The sequence below is a fragment of the Helicoverpa zea genome, chromosome 27 (assembly GCF_022581195.2).
Source record: "Helicoverpa zea isolate HzStark_Cry1AcR chromosome 27, ilHelZeax1.1, whole genome shotgun sequence".
In the NCBI taxonomy this organism is placed as follows: Eukaryota; Metazoa; Arthropoda; class Insecta; order Lepidoptera; family Noctuidae; genus Helicoverpa; species Helicoverpa zea.
The window spans coordinates 219462-231341 of record NC_061478.1 but is presented as its reverse complement, the minus strand read 5'-3'; the positions used below and the strand labels follow the sequence as shown (position 1 = coordinate 231341).

The following is an 11880-nucleotide window of genomic DNA, read 5'->3' as shown; positions in this document are numbered from 1 at the left end:
GGATTTGACGGTTAAACTGTAGGCCCCGGCTGTCATTGAACACCCTTGGCAGTCGTTACGGGTAGTCGAGTCTGACGCCAGTCTAAGCAAGGGGTATTGGGTTGCCCGGGTAACTGGGATGAGGTGGTCAGATAGGCAGTCGCTCCTTGTAAAGCACTGGTACTTAGCTGAATCCGGTTACACTGGAAGCCGACCCCAACATACCTAATTGGGAAAAAGGCTTGGCCGATGAATTATTAAAAAAATCTATCAAACGAAGTATATTAGGCTCTATTTAATATTAAATAAAACGCACATACAGAACAAAATAAACTTTAATGAAAGTACATAGTAACACCACCGGACTACACTGTAGCTCACGTCACTAAACTTTAACAATAGCACACAGTTACAGGCACTTAATTTATCTAAACGTAGTCTTTTGTACAACAAACAAAAGGTACTATAATAAAGTACCTAAAATACACTCTTTTTTAAACACAAGTAAGTTTTTATACTAGCAGTCTTTATTAGGCAAATAAGTATTCGTCAATTGATGCATCCTTGACGATTGGTTGCGTCTTCTGACGAATGCATGACGACTATATAATATTGTTATATAAGTATAGTTTTGTTTTCTATGGAAATCGTCGCGTAAATACTAAATGTAATATGTATAAAAAAAAAATTTGGTATCGAGATCCATAACAGTCGAAGCTTATGTAATAAAGTTATATTTTATGACTTATTGGTCCTAAAGCTAACGACAATTTGTCTATGATAATACATATAGGTATACAGTTGTATAAAGTATGAATAGGTACCTACAAACTTAGGTTTAGCTTTGGGTATTAAAAACCTTCATACAAAAGTTAATGTAGGAAAAAATTGGAAAGGTATACTTAATATACCTAGCGGTTTAATTCTAAGTAGTGTTTAGGAATATATGACCGATATTTTAAGGTTACCAAAGTTTTTAATTAATAATACAAGGAGCCCTTTTAGCTGACCGCTTTTTAGAAAATACATTTTTCACTGTTAAACTATTATCTACCTTGTTCCTATTGAAATAATATCTAAAATCAATTTATCCAACTTTCTTAAGTATGTACTGGCTAAGCCGTTCATATATTAACTGATTTTAGACTCTATTTCCATCACAATTAAGTCGATTATAGTTTGTCAATGAATAACATTAATTTTGTATATGCAGTCGGGTAAAAGTGCTCTGAAAAACTAAACGAAAAAAAATTACAACCTATAAGGGCGACCCATACCTATGCGTATGACCGGCTTGCGCAGTCGCCCGCGGCCGCGTCCAATCGGCAAATCCGCCACGCATTCGGCCGGCAAGATACCCGGCAGGCCGCAATCCGACGGCTTTGCGTCCGAGATACGGCAGCCCAACGGCTTAGCGCGGCATTCCACCGGCATTACATCCGACATACGACAATCTAACGGCATTACGTCAGGTAAACTGCCACTTAAAGGCACGGAGTCTCGAACACGGCACCCTAAAGGCGCAGTTTCGGGTATACGACACCCCACCGGCACAGCGTCGGGCATGATATGCGGGAGGCTGTAATCTGACGGCATAGTGGCGGTCTTGGACAGCCAGCGCGTGTCGGCCGGACGGTGGGAGCCCGACAGTATGAAGTCCGGGGGGCGAAGTGGATCGGTGTCGCGGGTCGGGTACTCGTCTAAGGGGATTGGCGGCTTTGATGGGGTGCGGCCGTACTGGAAATATTAAACATTGTACATAGGTAATTAAAATTTATTTAAACATGAAACATAATGGTAATGTTAAAAATGGTACATATTTTTTTTGGTATTTATTTAAGCTCGTGACTATGGCTTGACGGGATCGCTCTGTAAGTAATTGGACTATCCCGCATGTCCCACATGACTCAAGGCCCGGTTGTTCGAAGCTTGGTTACGTCAAGGTTAGGGTTAAATTCTAGTTAAAGTAAAATTAAGGTTAATAAGGGTTTTAATTCAAAAAAACGTTGTTGGCCGTTAAAATTTCAAAATAAAAATGTCAAATTAACCGTGGTCAAAATTGACAACGGTAAAATTTTAACTTTAACTTTACCGTAACGTACGAACAACCGGACCTATGACGTATTCCTACATGTTTCGGAAGGCAGATAAAATTGGTAGGTCTCGGCAGTCATTTGAACATCTTTGGCAGTCGTCAAAGAAAGTGCGGGTAACTGGGTTGAGGTCAGATCGGCAGCTGCAACCGGTTAGACTGGAAGCCGACCCCAACATAGTTGGGAAAAGGCTCGGGAGAGGATGATTTTGTTACATGAGGAGTATATCACGATGAAGATGAACTGACCAGTATATCCCGCTGGTTCCTCTCGCCCAGCAGCGTGGCGAGCGCAGCACAGTGCTGCATCACTCCGCGACGCAGCTGCGCACCTGACCACGTGCAAACGCTCGACATGTCTGACATACAGATATACACTTTATACTAATACAAACTGATATGCCGTGGTTACGCTCACGTCTCGGAAGAACTTCTGCCCCTACCGGGTCATAGCCTATATCGGCGACGAGGGACCTGCTCAGTAGTTAGCAGCAGCAGGATCAAGCGCATCAAAAAATGGTTACCTCAAAACCAAGAGACCCAAGTTGTGGCAGACGCGGCCACTCGCGGTTAGGCGTTCGCCCAATGTACTCGTGTATAGCAATGCAAAATGTACCCCAGGAAAACAGCTAGTAGGCTATATTTTATCCGGGTTCCAGAAATTGTCCCCCTTGGGACGTGATTAGAAACAGCTAGTGTGGGATATAATCAGTAGTTAACATTTTTTACTAAATAATATTATTTATTAACTACAAATAACAATGCTGGACCGATTTGGCTTATTTTGGTTTTAAAATCCTTTTAGAGATCTAGGGAAGGTTCATCAAACGATGCGAAGTATGTTAGGCCAGTTAAAAATAAATATTGACAAATAAATGACTTTTGCATACATACCATCAGTATTGTCACTCAGATCAATTTCTGAGGAGTGCGGCGCGTGATGAGCACCGCGGACAAACTCTATGCTCTCTTCTAGCTGAAATATTTATTACATACATACTCTTCTAGTCAGTCGAGTAAAGACACATATAATACCTAAGACGCTAATGCCCGTTTTCACCAACAATCTCTTAATCTAAGTGCCACTTAGAATAGCCCTTATTCTTCCCTATTCTCCCAATTTTGACATAAATAACTATGTATAGGGGAATGGAAGGTATAACGGACCCTGTAGGTAAAACGGACCGGACTAATAACTTTCAAACGTGTATCGCCATCTATTATCGACTTGCGTCAACTTGACAGTCGCCTCTCACTCGGCATCGGTCAGTGTTTTTGGAGCGGTCGTGCAGCGGCACACGTTTTTATCAAGGTAAGTTAATTTTTGCTTATTTCGATGTAAAAACAGCAAATTTTGATCTGCCTTCAGTTTTAATATGGTAAAGATAACAGGGTTTTGTTGCTATTGTTAAAGATATTGTTTATTTAATTTATATTTAACGATAAATATGCAAGTTTGTCCTCAATCTTAACCTAAAAATAATTTATTGTTTACATGCCTACACAAAAGGCAAAACGGAACGGGCACAGCGGACCACGTGGTCCGTTTTGCCTTCAGTACATTTCATTTATGATTATATTTATATAATTTAATATTTAAATAGGTATTTTTATTTCAGATGGTTAACAACTATAAAAGGAAGTCGGACCGGCAATCCTGGCGTGAGGAGGACATGAAAAATGCCATTGAAAAAGTAGCTACGCGCAAAATGGGGCTTAACAAAGCGGCCGCCACAGTTAATGTTCCAAAGACTACATTAATGAAGTCTTTGGAACATTAAATGTGGCTTACCAAATATGAGAGCACTAAAGACTTAACTGTAGCTACGGAAAAGAAAATGGGCAGGTATGGAAAGGTTTTTAACGTCGATCAAGAGAGAGAACTAGCATCCTATGTCAAAAATATGGAAAATCGCTTTTTTGGTTTAACCACGTGTCGAAGATGATGATGAAGATGTTAGATTTGTTTGCGAAAGGTGTGTCGTTGACTAGTTAACTACTACAAGTTTTTTTTTATTCTTATATTGCCATAGGTCCATTTTGCCTTCATGCCTGGTCCGTTTTACCTTAACGTGTAGGCAGAATGGACCAAACCGAAGGTTTTGGAAATCATCCAATATCTTCTTTAACTGTGATTTGATTCAAGTGTTCCTCAATAATAAGTAAGATTAATAAATGCTCAAACTTATAATAACAAAGAAAGAAGAATAAAGATATTATTTTTTGTGTTATATTGATTTTTCCTTAAGTGGTCCGTATTACCTTCACTTCCCCTAAAGGACACCTAAACTTTGGTGGAAACGAAATTCTTATTAAGTGTTCCGTAAATGGTCTTAGGGGATCCCTAAATTTAGTTATTTGTTGGTGAAAATGGGCATAAGAAATTGCTTTTCATAAATGATAGGTATGTATTCGCTAAGTGTATCTTGGACACCAATGACAGAAATAGAAATCAGCCTTGAGCAAACGTGGTGATCAATGCTAACCCGTTTTTTGTATAAGAAGAGGTTTGTAAAAGGGGGTTTGTAAAAGAGGTTTGTAATGATGATGAATAAAAAACAAAAAAATGTTAATTAAGTAGGTACCCTACACAAAGCAGTGTAGTTTTAACCGACTTCCCTGTTAAACAGTCGAATTAAAAACCTCCTTTTTTGGAAGACAGTTAAAAAGAAGTTAAGTTCTCAATTTTACATATATTTTTGAACATCCAAAGACACTTAAATGCTATAACTCACTGGACAGGGACAGGTGTCTTCAGGCGGCTCATAGCCCAGGTCTCGCAGCCACTGCTGAGCCGAGTCCAGCACCGCGCGCGGAGACAGCGGCCTGCACAGCGGCGCGCATCCAGACTTCATGTCGTACTCCAAGTCTGAGGAAACGGCTAGCCAGGTTCACATCAAAGATTCTGTCTATCTATTGTTTTGCCTACCAGAGATAGAATTTTGATATTTGCCCCATACAAGTAATGTTTCGGATGGCACATTAGAGTCTGGCCAACGAAAGCTGACCACGAATTAATTTCTAAACTTTTAATATGGCAATATTTTAGAACTGTCAAAATTGTCCCATTGACGTTTCATAATAAAGTCAGTTTGTTATTTTATTTCATTGATTTTATATAAAATAATGCCGAAAACAATCAAAAGTTCGACGAGAATGCTTCTATTTACCATGATTGACAAATATAAAGACGTACAAAGTGATTTGAATCAGTAATTTGCAGAGAAAATACGACGACTGGATTCAGTCATTTCACTTTTAGGTTAGTTTTTTGAATTTCCATTGATACTTGATACTTTTGACTTATTTGCAAAAAACGCAATAGTTTTCACGGTGTACCTACTTTTCAGATAATATTAACGAGGACAACGACTACGAGGAAACAAACTTACAATTGCGGAAACAGTAAAGAAATTGAATTATCTATTCCATCAAATAAACGTTTTGTAATAACTTTTTTTTTTATTCATCCCTGTGGACTTCAATGCATGCAGAAGTTAATAAATGCCGTACCCTGGCTATGCTATGGCATTTTTTAATAATGTTATTACAGTCGTAATGTTCTGATATGAAACACTGATATAAATATCGCTTATTAATTTAGAATAATAATAAAGTATCAACTCCGTTTAGGCAGCGTAAAGCCGGGGTTGGCAGCTCTTGATTTTTTAAAATTGCCGCCTTTTTTCTTGGACAGCTTTCGTTGGCCAGACTCTAAACTGTAGGTCCCGGCTGTCATTGAACATCCTTGGCAGTCGATACGGGTAGTCAGAAGCCAGTAAGTCTGACACCAGTCTAGCCAAGGGGTATCGGGTTGCCCGGGTAACTGGGTTGAGGAGGTCAGATAGGCATTCGTTGTAAGAGCCTATAAAGGCCTATTTGAAATAAAAACATTTGACTTTCCATGTGACACTGATACACAGCTGATTCGGTGAACGTAAAGGTGTCTACACACCAAAGCCGCTGACCCGGCGGCACAGCCCGGCGGCATGTGGTGTTCTAGTAATTGTCAAATACTCTATGAAAGCCGGCGGCATGATTGTACAAAATACGGCCGGCGGGTTGGGCCGCCGGGCTGTGCCGCCGGCGTCAGCGGCTTTGGTGTGTAGACACCTTTAGTCACAAGGGCACATCAACATCGCAGAAACCCTGAAATCGGTACAAGCAAATGGCTAGGCAATTAAAGAGTCGTACCTGAAGGCCAGGCGGGTCGTGTCCAGGGTGCGTAGTGGGGGTGTTCCGCCAACTCGTCGGCAGACCCCTCGCTCTCGACACCGCACCACTCCTGGATATACAAGAGTATACTTCTATACTTATGGCCAGTTTCAAGGGTTGCTGATAAAGTCTCTGATAGAATTTCAGGAACTTATCTGACAGATAAACTATAACTGGACTTTTATCTGGCAGATTGCATTAACTGGCAGGTAACTAACTGACACTATCGGTCACCAGGCCGTAGCCTCATTTTATATGAAATCTGAGCTTTTTAATAAAAAAATATGAGTATCAAGATGGTTTAGCTTTATATTGATGGTTTAGGTTTAGCTTAATAAATGCTTAGGCTCTAACTAGCTAGACAGACGGAACGACGACGGCGACAAATGCGGGTGTCTAGAGTCTTATGATGTACCTACAGTAAATATGTGTGTGCTGCACAGTGAGACAGTACCTGCTCCGCATCCTGCCACAGCTGGTCGGACTGGTCGCTGCGCCAGGCCTGCTCCCCCGGAGCCCTAGCTACAGTAACTATGTGTGTGCTGCACAGTGAGACAGTACCTGCTCCGCATCCTGCCACAGCTGGTCGGACTGGTCGCTGCGCCAGGCCTGCTCCCCCGGAGCCCTAGCTACAGTAACTATGTGTGTGCTGCACAGTGAGACAGTACCTGCTCCGCATCCTGCCACAGCTGGTCGGACTGGTCGCTGCGCCAGGCCTGCTCCCCCGGAGCCCTAGCTACAGTAACTATGTGTGTGCTGCACAGTGAGACAGTACCTGCTCCGCATCCTGCCACAGCTGGTCGGACTGGTCGCTGCGCCAGGCCTGCTCCCCCGGAGCCCTAGCTACAGTAACTATGTGTGTGCTGCACAGTGAGACAGTACCTGCTCCGCATCCTGCCACAGCTGGTCGGACTGGTCGCTGCGCCAGGCCTGCTCCCCCGGAGCCCTAACTACAGTAACTATGTGTGTGCTGCACAGTGAGACAGTACCTGCTCCGCATCCTGCCACAGCTGGTCGGACTGGTCGCTGCGCCAGGCCTGCTCCCCCGGAGCCCTAGCTACAGTAACTATGTGTGTGCTGCACAGTGAGACAGTACCTGCTCCGCATCCTGCCACAGCTGGTCGGACTGGTCGCTGCGCCAGGCCTGCTCCCCCGGAGCCCTAGCTACAGTAACTATGTGTGTGCTGCACAGTGAGACAGTACCTGCTCCGCATCCTGCCACAGCTGGTCGGACTGGTCGCTGCGCCAGGCCTGCTCCCCCGGAGCCCTAGCTACAGTAACTATGTGTGTGCTGCACAGTGAGACAGTACCTGCTCCGCATCCTGCCACAGCTGGTCGGACTGGTCGCTGCGCCAGGCCTGCTCCCCCGGAGCCCTAGCTACAGTAACTATGTGTGTGCTGCACAGTGAGACAGTACCTGCTCCGCATCCTGCCACAGCTGGTCGGACTGGTCGCTGCGCCAGGCCTGCTCCCCCGGAGCCCTAGCTACAGTAACTATGTGTGTGCTGCACAGTGAGACAGTACCTGCTCCGCATCCTGCCACAGCTGGTCGGACTGGTCGCTGCGCCAGGCCTGCTCCCCCGGAGCCCTAGCTACAGTAACTATGTGTGTGCTGCACAGTGAGACAGTACCTGCTCCGCATCCTGCCACAGCTGGTCGGACTGGTCGCTGCGCCAGGCCTGCTCCCCCGGAGCCCTAGCTACAGTAACTATGTGTGTGCTGCACAGTGAGACAGTACCTGCTCCGCATCCTGCCACAGCTGGTCGGACTGGTCGCTGCGCCAGGCCTGCTCCCCCGGAGCCCTAGCTACAGTAACTATGTGTGTGCTGCACAGTGAGACAGTACCTGCTCCGCATCCTGCCACAGCTGGTCGGACTGGTCGCTGCGCCAGGCCTGCTCCCCCGGAGCCCTAGCTACAGTAACTATGTGTGTGCTGCACAGTGAGACAGTACCTGCTCCGCATCCTGCCACAGCTGGTCGGACTGGTCGCTGCGCCAGGCCTGCTCCCCCGGAGCCCTAGCTACAGTAACTATGTGTGTGCTGCACAGTGAGACAGTACCTGCTCCGCATCCTGCCACAGCTGGTCGGACTGGTCGCTGCGCCAGGCCTGCTCCCCCGGAGCCCTAGCTACAGTAACTATGTGTGTGCTGCACAGTGAGACAGTACCTGCTCCGCATCCTGCCACAGCTGGTCGGACTGGTCGCTGCGCCAGGCCTGCTCCCCCGGAGCCCTAGCTACAGTAACTATGTGTGTGCTGCACAGTGAGACAGTACCTGCTCCGCATCCTGCCACAGCTGGTCGGACTGGTCGCTGCGCCAGGCCTGCTCCCCCGGAGCCCTAGCTACAGTAACTATGTGTGTGCTGCACAGTGAGACAGTACCTGCTCCGCATCCTGCCACAGCTGGTCGGACTGGTCGCTGCGCCAGGCCTGCTCCCCCGGAGCCCTAGCTACAGTAACTATGTGTGTGCTGCACAGTGAGACAGTACCTGCTCCGCATCCTGCCACAGCTGGTCGGACTGGTCGCTGCGCCAGGCCTGCTCCCCCGGAGCCCTAGCTACAGTAACTATGTGTGTGCTGCACAGTGAGACAGTACCTGCTCCGCATCCTGCCACAGCTGGTCGGACTGGTCGCTGCGCCAGGCCTGCTCCCCCGGAGCCCTAGCTACAGTAACTATGTGTGTGCTGCACAGTGAGACAGTACCTGCTCCGCATCCTGCCACAGCTGGTCGGACTGGTCGCTGCGCCAGGCCTGCTCCCCCGGAGCCCTAGCTACAGTAACTATGTGTGTGCTGCACAGTGAGACAGTACCTGCTCCGCATCCTGCCACAGCTGGTCGGACTGGTCGCTGCGCCAGGCCTGCTCCCCCGGAGCCCTAGCTACAGTAACTATGTGTGTGCTGCACAGTGAGACAGTACCTGCTCCGCATCCTGCCACAGCTGGTCGGACTGGTCGCTGCGCCAGGCCTGCTCCCCCGGAGCCCTAGCTACAGTAACTATGTGTGTGCTGCACAGTGAGACAGTACCTGCTCCGCATCCTGCCACAGCTGGTCGGACTGGTCGCTGCGCCAGGCCTGCTCCCCCGGAGCCCTAGCTACAGTAACTATGTGTGTGCTGCACAGTGAGACAGTACCTGCTCCGCATCCTGCCACAGCTGGTCGGACTGGTCGCTGCGCCAGGCCTGCTCCCCCGGAGCCCTAGCTACAGTAACTATGTGTGTGCTGCACAGTGAGACAGTACCTGCTCCGCATCCTGCCACAGCTGGTCGGACTGGTCACTGGGCCAGGCCTGGTCCGTGCATGGGCACTCGGAGACTGGGGCCACGGCGTCTGGTTCGTCGGCTACAGAATAAAGAATCATCTATCTATACTAATATAAAAGAGGAAACAATTTTTTGGCTTATGTGTTTATTTGTGGCCAAAAAGGTCTGAAACAACTGACACGATTCGAAAAATTCCTTCACGAAATTGCGGGGATACCGCCAATACAGTATAGTATAGTAAGTGAATGATAGTGAGACTGTTTTTATTACAATTATTTTTTTATGAATTAATTGTAAAAAAAGTTTTTGTCTTCTGATGTTCAGACACTACATAAGAGGATTGTTACCAACACTACTGAAACAACTGAGATGAAATTAGGGACATAGATGGTTCAGGCAGGATGTAGTTACTTTTTGAGGCAAAATCTATTTAAATAAATAATAACTTAAAAAAAACTATTTCAATAATAAGTCTACCTAAAAGCTTCTCCTTAGTCTGACAAATACAATGCTGAAAACAGCATCAAAATTGTTTCAGCCAAACAAGTCAGATAATCTCATACAAACGTAGAGGTCAAACTAAGAACCTCCTGTATTGAAATCAGTTAAAAATACATTTTTGTTTAGTTAATTTAAGTTTGGTAGCTACTAATTAAATTTAATTAAATAAGTAATGAATGAATGATGATGTCATACAGTGTGGCTGCTCACCGGGCTCCTGGTCCAAGAAGGCCTTGTTGTGAGGAGACTCCACCTCCACATTGTTCTCATCGTCAATGCTGTACGTCTCATCCAATTTGCTGAAAGATAACGCAACATTACAAAGTTGAAAATCGATTATGTTTTATTTATTTGTCTCAGGCACCTGAGCAATGCAACTTTTCTAAGTTTGTATGTACTTTCTAAGTATATCTTAGACACCAATGACTGTGTTTCGGATGGCACGTTAAACTGTAGGTCCCGGCTGTCATTGAACATCCTTGGCAGTCGTTACGGGTAGTCAGAAGCCAGTAAGTCTGACACCAGTCTAACCAAGGGGTATCGGGTTGCCCGGGTAACTGGGTTGAGGAGGTCAGATAGGCAGTCGCTTCTTGTAAAACACTGGTACTCAGCTGAATCCGGTTAGACTGGAAGCCGACCCCAACATAGTTTGGGAAAAAGGCGGAGGAGGATGACGACCTGAGCATCTGAGCCCTGGCCTTCACCGGAAGAGATTTATTGGTTTATTGCCTTATGTGTACAGTGCCCAAAGCGATCCCCACTCTTCCGCCAAGAGCTCAATATCCGTACCGATAACTATAGCATTAATTTATTAAGATATTGCTAGACATTGTGGTACCTTATCTTGAAAGTATAGTGCCTAGCATTGTTTTAGTTTTTTTTTTTACTTTTCTTTTATAACTACCGGATAGATTGTGATAAAACTTAGAATAGATTGTGTATTAGGATAACATATAGAATACTTTTTATCTCTGTGCAGGAAGCAGTTCCCTCCTGACATGGCTGAAACCTCAAAACCTCAGGCATCTAAGGCCCATAGAAAATACTATATTTATAATATAACAATCATATAGTAAAACATGTTTTATGTAAACAATTTAAAACGAATGCACACAATGTAATAAATAGTATTAGTGTTCTTTCTCAATCTGATACACTTTTACACCCCTGCACCCTAGCAGTTTCAGTGTAGCAACATGCAAGGTTGTGCAAAAGATTCAGGACTTAGAAAAGTATTCAAATAATATGTTATGATAGCAGGGCAGGCTCAAATCAGATTTTAATCAATTAACTTATAAAAATTCACAGTCTACACTAATATAATAAAGAGGAAAGATTTTGTTAGTTTCTTTGATAAAAGGCTCCGACACTACAACCGATTTGAAAAATTATTTACTGTTGGAAAGCTACTCTTCCCGAGTAACATAGGCCACATTTTACCCCGGCACGGGCAGTAGTTCCCACGGGATGCGGATGAAGCCGGCTGGTAAACAATCATAAACAATCATTTGCTATCGAGAAACACATCCGGTGTATTGAAAATTGAAATAAGTATGTACTGTTACCAGTTTGTCTGTGACGACGGCGTATCTTTCACATCTTCGGATAGCTTCCAATTGTTCTTGTTTTGGTAAAACTTTAATTTATAGATTGCTAGCAGACGCTTGTCGTTATCTGCTGTCGACATTGCGACCGATCTACAACAAACAGAGCTATCACATTTCACGGCACCAACTCAATGTAAAGTTTTGCAAACCACGCAAAAAAAATTAAACATACAAGGGTAACAAAAACTACGAAGTTGTTGTTGTAATGGATCTCGACTGTTTAGACTT

The 11880-nt window shown here is 45.0% G+C and overlaps 2 protein-coding genes and 2 long non-coding RNA genes across 4 annotated transcripts; 2 read left to right on the top strand and 2 right to left on the bottom strand.

The window, feature by feature from the left end:
• Positions 1-298: 298 nt before the first annotated feature.
• Positions 299-2408, bottom strand: LOC124643431. The gene is made up of 2 exons (XM_047182418.1): positions 2321-2408; positions 299-1716 (listed from the first exon to the last, which is right to left on the bottom strand). The coding sequence occupies exons 1-2, from the start codon at positions 2378-2380 to the stop codon at positions 1231-1233; spliced, it is 546 nt and encodes a 181-aa protein (XP_047038374.1). The 5' UTR covers positions 2381-2408; the 3' UTR covers positions 299-1230.
• An 829-nt stretch (positions 2409-3237) lies between these two features.
• LOC124643400 lies at positions 3238-4302 on the top strand. The gene is made up of 2 exons (XR_006985935.1): positions 3238-3383; positions 3691-4302. It is a non-coding gene; the product is annotated as an uncharacterized LOC124643400 (long non-coding RNA).
• Positions 4303-5095: 793 nt separating this feature from the next.
• LOC124643494 lies at positions 5096-5524 on the top strand. The gene is made up of 2 exons (XR_006985948.1): positions 5096-5333; positions 5422-5524. It is a non-coding gene; the product is annotated as an uncharacterized LOC124643494 (long non-coding RNA).
• Positions 5525-9492: 3968 nt separating this feature from the next.
• Positions 9493-11736, bottom strand: LOC124643197. The gene is made up of 3 exons (XM_047182078.1): positions 11611-11736; positions 10256-10344; positions 9493-9623 (listed from the first exon to the last, which is right to left on the bottom strand). Exons 1-3 carry the CDS (start codon positions 11730-11732, stop codon positions 9493-9495), a joined length of 342 nt encoding a protein of 113 aa, XP_047038034.1. The 5' UTR covers positions 11733-11736.
• Positions 11737-11880: the final 144 nt, after the last annotated feature.